The 15,695-nt window shown below is 43.4% G+C and overlaps 1 protein-coding gene across 1 annotated transcript in view; it reads left to right on the top strand.

Annotated features, from left to right (window-relative positions):
• Nucleotides 1–5,776: 5,776 nt before the first annotated feature.
• LOC115036109 (ephrin-A2-like) overlaps nt 5,777–15,695 on the top strand; it is a 68,935-nt gene continuing 59,016 nt past the window's right edge. The window contains exon 1 of the mRNA XM_029494237.1: nt 5,777–5,919. Coding sequence (XP_029350097.1) covers nt 5,777–5,919 — 143 coding nt within the window. The remainder of the gene's footprint in view (nt 5,920–15,695) is intronic.

Here is a 15,695-nt window from a genome sequence, read left to right as displayed (position 1 = left end):
GTGTCTAAAAACCCAGTTTATTTTTCTCTTAAATTCAGGATAACATGATTGCAGGGTGGGATAACTTACACCTGTTCCCTGTCTGTGTCCGCTTAAGTCACAGTCAGGTTCTTTAGTGCACTTTTCCTCAATGATAGGTCCAAGTTGACACCATCACGCTGAAGTCTTAAACGTCACATTCCTGTGCTGCTCAAGCACCAGTTTCCACCACTGTAGTCTTGGACCACATACGGAAGCGCTCTGTCTCTATTTTTGTAAAAGATTATTATGCATGATTTAACAAGGCTTCATGTAGCTGCAGACGGTTATTGCTGTTAAGGACCAAAGTATCTTCTATCCCTGCTGTTTTTTTTTTTTTTTGTTTTTTTTTTTTTTTAAGTGTTTGTGATTGCGTAAAGGGTTTTTTTTTCCCCTCACATTCCTGCTATTCCACAAAAACACAAGGCTGCAATTTTCCTTCTTTCTGTTCCTGAAATGCCTTGGACAAAAGTCATGTGAAGTTAAATGTTTTGGGTAACAACATAAACTGTACATTGTACCCCTTTTTGTTTGATTGACTTTACAAAGAGCCTGATTTTGGGTAGAGATTACTTTAGAATGGATACTTAATTGATCCACAGTCCTAGCTGTGATGTTGACAGTGTAGAAGATTATATGCCTTTCAGTTATTGTTAAAAGCTTTTATTTTCTCTCCTTTTTTTATATGGGGGCGGGGTGGGGTTATTGTACCAAGTGGAGGTTGATGGTTGTATATATTCATGTTTTTGTACCACAAAATCATTGGATTATATCCACTTTACGTTCAAAACATGTATATTTTGATAAAACAATACAGACCTATGAAGCTCTCTGGAGCTGTGAAAAAAACAAACAAAAAAAAAAAACAACTTTTGTAACACAAAGACATTAAACCTATCTGAACACAGAAGTGTCTCTGTATGTGCCCCGCTCCGCCCCCCCCCACCCCCCTCCCTTTGCCATTCTGTTCTTGTCTCTTGCATCTTCTGCTGCCTTCAATAAATCTTTAGTTTGTTCCTTCTTTCATCTGGCCTCATTTGGTTTCTGTCTCTTCCTCTCTGTCCTGTGGACCTGTTGCTCTATATCAGTTAACACCTTGTAACATTTTCCACATTTCCCATCCTGTGTTTACTACTGGTGGGGTTTTATTTTAATCTCTTACTGTATTTCCAATTTCGTACTCATCCCATCTGAAACTTGACTGACTGCTCAGCACAATCCCTCAACAGTCCTTTTAGATGAAACAGCCGTAATACTGACGGCAGAGTGAAGAGCTAATTTGATATGGAACTGGATGCTTGCTGTTCTCGATGATTCTCAATAGTCCTCCTTTGCTCTGTTTTGACCTTTTCAGAGCAGCAGGCCTGTCTTATTCTAAGCAAAGGAGCCAGGTTGCTACTGCATCTCAGACGATGAATAATTGAGATAAGACGTGAGCATGGCTATCGGGCGTATCTGGCATCCATGTGTTTCCCAAAGTTCTTTTAGGGATGTGAGATGGAAGCAAAAGAAGTGCCAAACTGGTTATACACCTCCTGAACCACTAGGTGGAGGTCTTGGTCTCTGGAAATCCAAGGCTGTTAAACAGAGGTGACTTTACCTGTCACTCACACAATGTCAATAGTTGGTGGCTCAATCTTAAGTACCTCTTTGCGCTTTCAGGCATTATACCTTTTCTTTTCACCCCCCCCCCCCCTTGGACTTCCTCACAGAGTGCTAGTGAGGATTAACCTCAGATCCCTTTTACTTTTGAAGAGGGACAAATGAGAGAAAAGCAGAATTGAGACCAGTGGTGTCTGTATTTGTGGCTGAGAGGAGCTGGATTTTCTTGTGTAATCCCAGTATTTTGTGGACTGTCGTTTTAAAACATGTTGAGCACCAGGGTTGTGTGTTTCACTGCAAAGGTGCTTGTTTCTCTGCTGACAATGTTTTGGATAAGAAGGCGTCCTTGAAGGTCACAGTTAAATATATCAAACTAAATATACTTGGTGTTTTAGGAAACTCAGACCCCCAAATCTCAGCATGTGCACCAGAAGGCAATGCTCTTACTTTACCATCCTAAAGTCAGCACTTTATGGTCACAAAATTGCAACCAGTCTCCCGATGACTCATGTCTGCTCGCATTTTAAAAACGTATATATTATTATTTTTTTATTTCTTTTTTTGGCCGTTTACGGTGCGTCCCTGCCGGTCTTGAAACTCCATGGCAGAAACTTTGATGCTGCTTTGATACCTCAGACTCTTGTTTACTTGCAGCGTCTCAGTATTTCACTTTGCACCAAGAGTAATTTAGAGCAGAGAGCTGTCTACACAGAATCCTCTTTGGGAATTTATTGAAATGCAAAGAGATTGCATAATGGGGTGGAAAGGGTGAGTCAAAGGAAAAAGGATTCAAACACGGATCTGGGGTGTTTTTCCTTTTTAGGTTACCACATTTCTGAAGTCAACAGTTAAAAAATACATAGTACTTAATCTAAATTTAACTCGTTTGATGCATTTAAAAAAAAAAAAAAAAAAAAACACGTTGAACTGGCACATGCGCACAACAGGAGTAAACAATTTTCAGAATTGCTCCAATCCAAAAAGATTGACCCCAAATTAAGATGCTACAGTCAACATTAAGATGCTCTTACAGCATCTCAGACTGTCTGCACATTTGTACTCTTAACTAGTTCAGTGTGTCATTTGTGTAACCACACCCTAACACCTCTCCCATTTGTTTGCCAAATCCAGACCCTTGGGATGTTCATTGTGTGTGTGAGTGTGTGTGTGTGAGAGAGAGAGAGAGAGAGAGACTAAATGAAACCATGTGGGCCACAGTGATCCGACCGCATCTGGCAACATTTATTTACATTATTACTGTGGCCTCTAATCAAGCAAATACCGCTGAGGGCCAAGGCCACACACACTAATGTGGTCCCAGTGGTGGCTGAACGGGGGCCAGGCAAGTGGTTCAAGAGACCGTCCTGTGTTCCATTTGTGACATGTTCAATACCCACAACTGCCAGTTAGTCACCGAGAAAGAAGCTGGGATGTCTGAAGCGAAAGTTGGCTGAATGTGAGCGGATGCTTTAGTCAACAGCAGTGAAAGACGACCTTCACAGCTGGGAGAGCATTCATGTATGTAATCCATGAACTGCAGAGCAAACTGCGACTTGACCAGCAATATAAATTCCAGGATTTAATGCCTTTCCTCAGAGAAATGTATCCATGACCGACTCCCTGACCAGCATTCATTTAGCTTTAGGGTCACTTAAGGAATCACTCATATGTGAATCCTCCCAGTACTGTTTAGTCTGCACAGCTTACATGAGATTTAGACTCACTTTCAGAATGACACAGCTGAGGAGGATAAGCCTGGAGCTCAGGTGAAGGATGCCTTTGGTCCGCATGTGTCTCCCCTTAAGAGGGGGGGAAAAAAAAAAAGTGGTTAAGAGGGGTGGGGGGGAGGGCATCAGGAGACTATCCACCTGTTTACGCATGCACGCCTCAGACAGATGTTGAATAATTCATCCACAGAGGCAGACGTCCTGCAGCTGTATTTGGGTTTTTGGGGTCCCTGGCTTCTCTTCCTGCCTGGATTCAGCAGCACAAATTATAGCCATTACTACTTCGCAGGCAGAGCAGCGGCAACATGCATACACACACAAATAAAAAAAAGCCCCCAAGTAACTAGGACCCTTTGCATAATGATCCAACCGAGAGGCACAATAAGATGTGAGAGATTTGAGCTGTGGAGTTGTTGAGTTGAAAAATGATAACAGTGAGTCAGGAGCAGTGGGACAGGTCTATCAGATTGATTTTAGGAAACTGTCTCTCGTATGAAGCGGGAGGACTTTGCACACTGCAGGAAAAGAATTATTCACCTTGTATTTCAATGCATTTTTACTGGTGTGCTGATCTACCTTCCAGCCCCATCTCCCCCTTTTTTTGTGAATGAACTGGCTGCAAATTATTTTCTGGAATCAATTATCTTGCTGTGCTGCTCATTCTGCTCCGAGTATTGACGTGTCTGGAGAATCATGACGCGGTTTGTGGACACAGGGTTGTTACTACACATCTCTCTGTCTGTTGGCTCTGGGGCTTAAATACCAAAGATGGATGTGTGGTTGGTTTTTGTGTGTGTTTCACAGAAGAGCCTGCCATAGCAGGGGTGGCCGTGCTGTGACAGACAGCTCTCTTGAGGTTTATGGCTCACAGGTTTTAGACTTGGTGCTGCCTCCCGCTTGCCCTTTGGGCCTAATGGACACTGATGGGAAATGACTCCACTGCTCCAGCGATCCATCTGATGCCCTCTTTCTCTGTCTGAGCAGTTCCCCTTCTCTCCACCCATCCATCCATCCATCAGGCCGCAGCCCTCCAACTGATGGTGGACCTTGATGCTCTGCAAGCCCAGGCCCAATAAACCGCTCTCAGTCGAGCAGATGGCCCTGTTGGTGATTTACAACAACTTTAATAACCCAATCAATCATAAACTGCTTCAGGGATTTCCTAGGTGGGTCTTAAGCCATTTGTTTGGACCAACTCTTAATTTGTGTCAGATTAAAAGGGTCAATTAGCTGTTTCAGATATTAAAAACAATGGAGTTTAATGAAACGGGGGAGGGGATAAGGTGTGTGGGTGTGGGTGGGTTCCCTCCATACAGTCTCGGTTGTGTGCCGTGAGTCAGCCAGTACAGAGTCCCCGGAGGGAGCAGGCGGCTCGGCACGGCTGTAGACCCCGCCCGCACAGAAAAAAGGGAGGGAGGAAAGAAAAGGGAAAGCGAGATAGTGGAGAGAGAGAGATGAGGGGGAGGTAGGGGGATTCTTGGGCTACACAGGGATCAGGGTGCCGGCGTGCGCTGTTGCCCGCCGTACGTGGAGGTTTTTTGGAGGCACCGGAGCATGTGCGGATCTCCAGCTGCCGCCGGTCACATTGGATCAGCGCCAGCGGCGGAGGAGGGCTCACAGAGAGGAGATGCTGTGAGATGCACAGGAAGATGCTTCAGTCTCACAGCTGCTGTTCTGCTGCCATAAGTTTGAACTGAAGGGGAAAATAAAAACAAAAACAGGAAAAGAGCGTGTCCGCACATCTGGAATGGATTACGCATAAATGCAATAACAAAACGCACAAAGAGGCGGACGAATGTGTGTTTTATTTGTTTATCTTTTTTTTGTTTGGGTTTTTTTCCCCCCTGCTGCAAGGGGAGCGACCCAAGTGTGCGTCAGGCTCTCACTCAAATCTGGGCAAACAAGTATGACGGCCGATCTGGACGGTGTCTCTCTTCTGCTGACGAGCCTCGGCGACGCTGATAGAATCGCAAAGCTCGGATGAATCCTGCGCGGTGACCGGCTGTGATTTCATTTGTGTATTCATTATCAATATTATTATGGAGGCAGAGGGGATCTAACCCGGGCAGCGCGTCTCATCCACCCCCTTGCTGCGCGTAATGGGAGAAAAGTTTCGGACCCTGCACAAGAGAGACGCACTCGCAGCATCCCGTTGAATAACATGCGAATCCGGCTCCTCCGTCTGCGGCCGAGCAAGTTTTGAAAGTGGACTTCAGCCGTCCGGTATGACCTGAAGCAGCCTAGGAGCTCATCGGAACTCGTGTCAAGACGGCCAGCGATCCATGAACCGGCGACCCGATTGGTCCAAAGACGCGCAGAAGGACATTTCTGATCCAGAGGATTTCTGCAGCAGCAGCAGCAGCAGCAGCGCAGTGAAAGCCTGATCCTGGTTAAAGAGAGAGAGAGAGAGAGAGAGAGAGAGACCCTGGATGTCTATCATGCTGTGCCAGCTCGGGCAGAGGTGTGTGATGGAGGTGGTGGTGCTGACCATCCTGTCCTGGGTGTCCGTGTGGGCGGAGGAGAAGATCATATTTGACAGACACGCTGTCTACTGGAACAGCTCCAATCCCAAGTGAGTTTCATCAGGAGTTAGACCTGTGTGTGTGTGTGTGTGTGTGTGTAAAACCATTGTTTACCTGCCTGCCTGCTGTGTAGGTCTCTCAGAATTATTACAAACATTCGCAGCTGATCCCTGAAATCTGAAAAGAATTAGACCTCCGTTTTTTTCTTTGTTCCACTCACCATCTGAACGCATTTAGATGATTTATCTTTTATTCTTTTCTCCTGTTGCTGTTTTCCACCAGTGTGTTGGATGAATATTGGAATAATGATACTACAATGAGAGACACACACGCACACAGGCAGTTATACACAAGTGAAAGAGTGTGTGCATGCTGGATATGCTGCCCTGTGGCACAGGGAGCCTTTTGTCTCAGACAATGAGGGCATCTTGCCCCCTCTCCACATCAGTGTCTAGAGATTTACTCCCCCTTTCAGTCTCTCTCTCACACACACACACACACACACACACACACACAGCCTTTACCTTAATTTCAGGTAATTTCAGCAATTTGTGCCAGCACCCACATGCACACATTATTTCTCCACATCCACAATCACATGCAAACACACACAACCTTACATGTGAATGCGCATCTACACACACACACACACACACACACACACAGAGTTGTCTTTGGTCAGGCCGCTCATTGACATGGGCAGAGCACACTGGGCCCGTCTGTTTAATGGTTTGTGACAACCTGGCCTGCCTCTTTCTCGCTTTCTCACCCCTTCCTCTTCCTCTCTCTCTCTCTCTCTCCCCCTCCTCTCCCTCCCTCCCCTTCTCTTCTTTTTTGTCCTCCCCCTCTTTCTCTCCCAGGTAGATAAATAAACAGGGAAAGTGCTCCCTCTCCCTCACTGAAGGCTGAATTAGTCCAAACTAACGAGCCTGTCTGTCTCCTTGCATCAACCAAACACACACACACTGAGCTAACAGGCCTGTCTCTGACTGCATCACTTTTCCACAGAAGGCTCCTCAAATATTTAACAGGCAAGGGGGAACATTTTCTCCCTTTCTCACCATCTCCCTCTCTGTTCTCCTCTTCCTTTCCCTCGCTCTTTCACACACACACACACACACACACACTAATGTATCTATATACCATATTATACACACAAACATTGGCACATTGAAGTCGTCGGATGTTAAAATTAAGCTGTATGGATGGTTGTTGGGGGCGCTGTCATTCCGTCAGGGTTGCACAGAGAAGTTGAAGCAGAAAGGGGGCACATCAAAAATGCATTGCTACTAAAGCAATGAATCTGGGCTCTGGAGCCCAGGCGAAGTTGGTTTCCCCTGTTAGACCCTGGCACTGTCATTGCTCATGCTGCGCCTTTTTCTGTGCACACACACACACAGACGCACAACTCAGTCCTGCTGTACTTGTGAAGACCTCCAACTGACAACATTCATCTCTCAACTTAAATCTAACGCTAATTCTCTTGCTAAACTTTGAGGATTACGACAAGTTTTTTGGGAGATAGGGAGACTGGCAAGAAGAGAGAGATCATGTCAGATTTGCAGGTTCATTCTGGTTTATTCCAATTTTGGAATTTACAGTTTTCTTACTTTCCAAAAAAAAAAAAAAAACCCCACAAAAAAACCATCTGTTAGAACAAGGAAACACAAACATTCAGGCGATCATGTTGGTAATCAAACACTCCAAGGTTAGCAAAATAACTGAGAAAAGGAAATGAGTGTGATCGTTAATCACCCCCCTCCCCCCAAATTGATTCGGTGGAGGAAGTTATAACAGTACTCACACAGATGATGTAAAATGATTCTATTATATATAAGTGCCACATGTTCAAAGTCTCACTAAAATAAAAGCACAGAAATACTATCAGTGAAATCTGCTTAATGTGTCAAAAGTAAAAGCAAAATGGCGCCTTAAAATTACTGTGACATATTTTGGTTGCTAATAATGGTACATCAAGATGTAAGTAGCATCTCACGGTTTAGGTGGGTCAAGCCGGAGCAAGTATGAATACACAGATGTCCAAAGTATGGTTTGAATAATATGCGTTGCTGTGAGATGATTTGAGGAAACATCTGCAGCAGTGGTTAACTTATCTGCAGCAAACAAAGCAATTTGAGTGACTGTAGCTGTAAGATGAATACGGTGGATAACATTTCCATCGGGGTCGTAGGGAAGTTTGGCCTAAAGCAGCATTCAGATGTTGGGAGCTGTTGCTGGTTTCTCAGATCTCAGGAACTGCTTCGACCGGAACCTTACAGGAAATTTTAAATCTACAAAATACAACCCGTATATTAATGAACATTGCTTTGTGACAGCTTCTTAGACTTGTGAGGTAAACAAATAAAATAATTTCAATCTTGCGGTTTCCGGTTAAAATTCCAGAGTATACATAGGGACCTGTTCTGTGTGAGAATCCGCCTTGTTCTTTCAGGTTGGATTGATCCAACAACCAGAAATCAAACCCAGAGTTTACCATTCAGAGCTACGGTGTGGTGCTGCTGCTGCTGCTGTATATTGAGGGGTGCAAAAAGGCAAAAAAAACAAAAAAAAAAAGACCATAAAATTGACTTTCTCTGTGAACTTATTTGTGTGCAGTCTACCATGGCACATTGGATGTGGGCTGTAATATTTCATAGATGAGGTACTGTTCCAGATTGGGGGGGGGGGGGGGGGCGAAACAAAATGCAAGAGGTCGTAGTTGTCACTTATTAATTTTAAAAAAGGTGATTTAGTCACCAATAAGTGATGAGAGGCTCAGGGACCGAGACCAAGGAATAATGCATCACATCCAAGGAGCTTCGGTCTTAGGCGCAAACGGCTGGGAAAATAAATAGCTGTGTGTCTTGATTGATCGCACAACATTCAGTACGCAGCTCATATTGAGCTATAAGGATGCGTTGTCTCTTCTTGTGTTCATCAAAAGTTGAACCCACCAAAAAAAACGTCTCGACAGGGGTATTTATCTGTGAGGTCATGAGTACCAGCAATGGCTTTGTAGAGGTGACGATCAGCGACTCTTCTGCAGTGCCAGTGTTAGCTTTGTGTTTCCAAAGAGGGAAAAAAAAAAACGGCACCAAGAGATGAATCGCAGCAGCAACTTTTCTGAAATGGGGCCAAAATAACGTTGGCTCCACTGCAGCCTCAGTTTCACTCTGACGTTCTCTTAACGCGATGTAACGGACCGGTTTTAATAATGCTGTAAGCACTGAAGTATATTTTGAATGCATAATCTTGTACTTTAAAGCGGCTATAATTAAAATCTTATATCAAATTGGAGCAAAACACTTTGACGTTTACAGAGACGAGATAACTCTGCTGTTCCTTCAGCTCCAGGGCAGGTTTTCGCATCTTTAAGCTGATCTCTTCCGGTTTTCCTACTTATAGCACTACTTTTTTTTGTGCGTTTAAACCCTTCTCATCGTGGTATATAGTCTTGGCCACTGAAGGCAACTGAAGGCAAATAATGTCGTGCTTGTTGCCAAGTTTGATACATGTATTTGTTGACTTGCAGAATTTTTGAAGGGTAAATTCATCTAAATTACAAGAAAATATATTTTCTCTCTTTTGTCCTAGATTTATGGATTCAGCAATATCTTTTTATTTAATTTTTTTTTTTTTTTCCAGTTACTTATCTGAAATGGTCTCTGGAAATAGTCTTTCGTGCTCAGACAATTCAAAAATTGACTCTTTGAAAAAAGCTCTATTCAAAGCACAATGTGACAGAGTTGTCGATCAATATTAATTCATTCATTAAAAATCATCATTCATTTCAGTGACATGGCAGAAAGTTTCAGAAACCCCTGAAAAGAGGAGGACAAATGTTGACAAGTTGGTATTCAGCTCTGGCCTCCGATGGACACTGTTACTCCATATTTTCCAATGTACTGTTGTTTCAGTTAATATTTACCATTACCGTCCGCACTGGCATGTTCCAAAAAACCTTATTTTTTCTACCTGCTGATTAATGTTGTTGCCACTTTATTAGCCGGGTCTGTTTGGGAGCACCTTGATCTCGATGAGTCTAACCTGGATAAGTCAGGGTAAATAAAATGAGTTAAACAAATGTTCTTCCTTGAGAGAGGAGGCATATTACAAATTGACCAAACCCTTATATCAAGAGCTCCGGCTCTCAACGGGCCTATCTCTTTCAAGGTCTTGCTGGATAATAGAAAATGTATGAGATAATCCAATTCAAACAGCTCTGGCCACTTTTGGTCACGGCGGGGAGCAGCACTCACACACACACACACACACAAACAGAGTGTCGCCCATTCTCCCGTTGTGTTGAGATACGTGGTACCGCACAGTAACAAAGTACCAGAACACACATTATCACAACAATACTGCAACACTGGAACAGGATCTGGAAATCTCCCAGACCCACATAAAGGGATTTTTGGAACACGCAGGAAGGAATATAGGGGGATCACACACATGCATGTAGACACTTACACACCAGCGGCAGTTAGATTTAGGTCACACACACACACACACACACACACACACACACACACACACACACACACACACACACACGCACACAATCCTGTGCAGCCAGAATGGCAGTCTATTGAACACAAGGTTAGGCAGCCTCCAGTTATCTATTTACTTACACACACACACACACACACAGAGTCAGTGGAAGCAATATACGGGGCACGCTCATGTACACGTACACACTCGTGTCCTGTTGATGGCACATGCACACACACACACACACACATTGAGCCCTCTCTGGCACTCAGGTCCATATTATAAAGCTTTCAGGTGAGAAGCTTTGTTCACCCTGAGCAGCTAATGTGCTCAGAGAACTGGGCTCTCCTCTGCGCACACACACACACACACACACACTAGTTCAATGATCCAGAAGGAGCACCTTATCTAATCCCATGGTTTATCCTTCAAAAGACTTTCTTTTCCTTTTCTTCTTTGTTCCTCCTCCCTCCCCTCTCTTCATCTCTGTGTCTTTGAGGAACTCTGTGTCAGTGAGAAGCGCTGATGGTTGACGACATTCTCATTCTACAGGACAGAATCTGTCTCCTTGGAGACACACACACACACACACACACACTCGTTCACCCACACAGCCTTTGAGGAAGAAGTGTGTTGCACCAAGCACCCACACACTAATGCATATACTGTCCACGGAAAGTTTCATATGCACGTGCACATACAAACACCCTCCGAGCCAAGTACACAATCAGTCCTAGCACATTGCACATAAACTTACACACACACACACAATCTTTTTGTCATGTCCCCTGTGCTGCCCAGGGATATCTGACACTGGCACTTCCTGAACCATTCCTCACACTTACAGACACGTACAGAGATTTGTATCCATTTTACACATAGACTTGTAGCCCCCCCCGCCCCCCCCACAGTTTGTCAGACTCAAACCTGCCCCTGGGTTAAATCCACCCTCCATTTCACCACCCAGTCTGCCTCTCTCTCATTCTCTCCATCCTTGTGCTTTGCTTCCTCTGTGTTTCTGTGTCTCCCCTCCCCTCTCTCTCATCCTGCTGGGATGTGGTTAGCATGTTTTTATTGCAGGGGACCGCGCGCTGTCCACACAGCCTCAGGCAAACTACATACATCCACACATAAAGCTGCACTATATCAGGTTACATGTTCTTGCTGTGAACTACATAATTGAACTTTGTCGGTGTTTGTTTAAAATGTTAGCCATGCTATAGGTCATGCAGAGAGAAACCACTCTGGAGTTATCTCAGGTCTCCTGAGCATCTCACTATGCGCTAGAAATGATACTTAAAGTAATTAAAGTCAAGGCTCCTGCCTGGCAAATTATTTCTCCCAGCTCGGCAGGAGAGACAGTTACATAACGAGATCTGGTATAACTGATCTTAGTCATCAGTACATTAAGTACAATGATTGGCAGGAGGGGGTCATCTGAATATTCAGGGGAATCAGGGGAGAGCAGTTTGTCTGCTGCTCTTAAATGTGCAGCCAGTTCATTTAGTTTTGGTACGAAAGTCAAAGAGTGGTTGTGAAGTTTGAATCTGTGAGTTACAGATGTTGAATTCTACAGACCTAGAGTCCCGTGTGCATACAATTTTTAATACTGGCAGTTCCTGAAAAGTCATACAATTGGCAAAGTTGATGTTGTTTAAAACATATTTGTCATGTTCTAAAACCGGCCTCTGCTTCTTAACGTTTCCCAACCACGTAATTAACTCAGAACACACTCACACTAAGTTCCCACCACAGTTTCAGTCTGCAGGGTGCTGTTTGTTTGGCGTAAAGCACCACAATGGAATCAGTCCTGGGCTTTACTACTGCTGGAACTAGTCAGTCATTTAATGGCTTAGTCAATAGACACAGAACTAATCAACAGTCTGGATAATTGTGTAGGTAATTCATTCATGCCGGTGGCTCCGGGACGCTGCACCTCGGCACAGGAAAGCTATTAGCGAAATGATAAAGTCGTGCTCATAATGACATATCTAAGCGTTGGCATTTGGCAGGTATAATAGTCCCGTGTTCTCCATCTTAGTTCACCATGTCAGCATGGAAATGTTTGAGAGCGCAGACTGCTAAGACCCGTGTCAAATAACATAAACCAGACTGCAGAATAATAATGATAATAAAAAACAATCTGATTCATAACCAATAATCCAGATCTGCCACAAATATGTAATGGATTCTCCCCTGGTCCCCGGCCCAATCAGTTGAGTAGTTTATGTGTAATCCCTCAGACTAACAAACAAACAGACGCGGATGAGCGTGTCTGTTTGTTTTGTTCGGCATTAAACACAAAGCTGAGGCTGGTTAGAATGCCGTTCATTTTGCAGGTAAGTTGTAAATTCTGACCTGATGATGGTGCTGTGGCATGAATGTCTGTGGAGCACCAAAGTCAAACGGGTTCACTCAAGAAAGCCTGCACAACATTTCATGGCAATCCATCACATAGTTTGCATCCCCAGAGCCACAGCACAGCTAGGAAGGTTCATTGGTTCCAGCTTCGTGCTTTTCTCTATATTACACCACTGAAAGAAAATAGCTTTGGTTTTTCTGACGGTGAAACTAAATAAAAACAAGCAACCAAATGTTTTTCCAGCAGTTATGTCGATCTTTTTTTTTTTTTTTTTTTTTTTTAAACGGCGATTAAACTAATGATGGCTGCATTGCATTCAGGTGTTTCAGCGAGTCAATGTGTTACACCTGTGCTTCCCGCAGCAACAAGCCCAAATGTTTGCTATGAGACTGAGCTGTGCGAGAACTCGGAATCTAGGTAAGACTTTTTCTACGCTTCTTTTTTGTTTCATTTTATATCAAAAAATAGATGTATACTTTGCAGATTGTTTTTATTTTGAAGGTCATAGACTGAGGAGGAAAAACTGAGGTGCAGGCTAAGATTTGATCTCTCTTGTTGACCGCACTAAAGTGGTAGGTTGCTAATGAAAAAGTGTCAGGTTATCTGCTGTTTGTTCTGCCCGACTCGAACATTTATATATCCCTGTGACATATCGATCTTTTTCTTGCTCTCAGTTAGAAGATCTAAACCAGGAAATGCAGTAATCCATCTTGAAGTCAACTACAGGCTTCAAAACCCCCAAATTTCAAAAGCACATCAATTCTAAACAAAGTGTCTGATGCACGGCTGGTCAATATTGTGAAAAACACATTGCTGGACAATATTGGCAGTAAATTTAGACTTACAGACTCTTAAGTCTCAAGACTCTTACTTGAATATCTTGAATAAGAAAAAAGCAGCAAAAAAAAAAAGATAATTATGCCAAATGAAGGATGACTTAAATGTTATGTTCAATGATAAATTTAGTGGTGACAAATTGGAATGGATTTCAATTAAGTTGGAAAATGACAGAGGGGAATAATTTTTTTGTAAACTGGTAATGTGTGCAGTACCAACATACGTATGTACTGATGCATCATCAATCAGAGCTGGAAAAAATACTATAAAAATCAATATCAGGATCAGAGATATATCTCCAGTGATTTTATTCCTCCGTGGCAGTGATATCTTCCCTTTAGGATTAAGGATTTTTATTCTGGCTGTGATGAAGGAAGTGGTTTACAATCATAATCCTTGTGCAAAGAACGATTTCAATTTTCAAACCTTACTCTCAGAAAGCAAAAGAAACAAACAAAAGAAATCTTACTTAGAGGTAATGAAATCAGAGAAAGGTGGCCTTTTTCAGATTTTCAATCCTGCCCTCGAGAGTGTCTGTGCATGCTGCAAAATATCATAATCATTTGAGTTGCTCATGGGAGTGAAGTGATCTGTTTAGTATGTCAGCAGCATGGCAGTGAATCTGCAATGCAATATGAAATGTTTCCCTATCTTGTTGTTCATGCAGAGGAATAGCTTGAAAGAAGTAAAAAAATACGAGGCTGCAGAGCTCCTGCTTCTGTTGCTACCTTCCACTAATGAGTTTTGTTGATGATAATGACTATGGCAGTGATGGCGATGATGATGTAAGCGCTCCGAAACAACCTGGGGAGATCCCAGGAGTTGTTGTTGTTTTAATGAAGTGAGAGGTAGAGACAGAAAGAGGAGGGTGGGGGGGGGAGTAGTCTGAGCCTGAAGACAGAGGAAGTCAGTGAACAGAAAGGCCAATGGACAGGTTGAAGGAATGAAAGCATGAATAAGGGAGGACAAAATAGGGAGATACCGGCTCGGAATATGAAAGATGCCCGACGGCACTCACTACGTAGCAGACAATGGGCATTGTGATTCCTGTTCTGTCCTTGTTTCTGCTCCCCTCTAATACTTTTCCTCAGGTCCCGGCTGGTTGTGCTGATTGTGTTGGCCGAGCGAAAGAATAGGAGTCTTTCAGTTCTGTCTACCTGATTCTCTGATGGGACCCTGCTTGCTCAGTCTTCATACCGACCAGCTGGAAGCTGATAATAAGACGTGCACTGCTGTCTGGCTACGCCTTGGACCGGCCCTAAGAGACGACAAAAAAAAAAAAAAATGGAAAAGGGAAATAGAAAGATCCGCCTGAAGGATTAGGGACACTAAATATGAAGAAGGACAAAAAGTTGAGTGTATAACAAAGACAAGGCCATTTCATTTCTTTCTTTCTCTCTTTTTTTTTTCTCCCCCTCCAAGAAGAAATAGGATGTGAGTTTGCAATCATAGGAGGGCAGATGCAGAGTCAAGAGAAATTAGGTGGAAAAAGAGGACGAAATCAGTGTTATTGAGAAAAGTGAAGGCAGAGGAAAATTACTTCTGGATGTGAGTCAGGCAGGCATACAGCAGTGTTCGCTGGGAAGAAAGTACAGCATAAGAACATGGCTGGATAGGCCCAGCAGGTGAGCGTCAAGGTGTTGGTATTAGGGGGGCCTTTTAAAGATGCCTTCTGGCGTGCACAGGCTTTTAGAATGAGAAATTTGGCATTTAAAATAATAGAGATGTGCTTGAGATGGAAAGATGTTCTCCTTGCTTTTCACAGGGCATCGGTTTAGGTGAGAGCGAATTTAATTAAAAGCTGACCCTGGAAACCTTCATGCTAATAATCGTCGTTTTTTTTTTTTTTTTTTTTTTTACGTTTTGGCTGCTGAATTTATACTAGAAATATTTTGCATTGCTGTATTCACCACAACAAGGTTATTTCCTCCATGTCAGCATGTGCTGCAGCATGAGGAAACTCTTGGCTTGCGTACCTACGCGTCTTGGTGCAATAATGAGCTTTTTTATTTTTATTCATCCTTGCCCCTCCCAACAAAAAACGAGAAGGGAAAGAAATGCATGAGCGGAAAGGCAAACAAAAGAAGGTGTGAGTGAATCATTTGCATTGTAATCCATCAGACAAGTCGGGGA

Source organism: Echeneis naucrates, chromosome 22, assembly GCF_900963305.1.
Source record: "Echeneis naucrates chromosome 22, fEcheNa1.1, whole genome shotgun sequence".
Taxonomy (NCBI): Eukaryota; Metazoa; Chordata; class Actinopteri; order Carangiformes; family Echeneidae; genus Echeneis; species Echeneis naucrates.
This window is presented reverse-complemented; position numbering and strand designations above follow the sequence as displayed.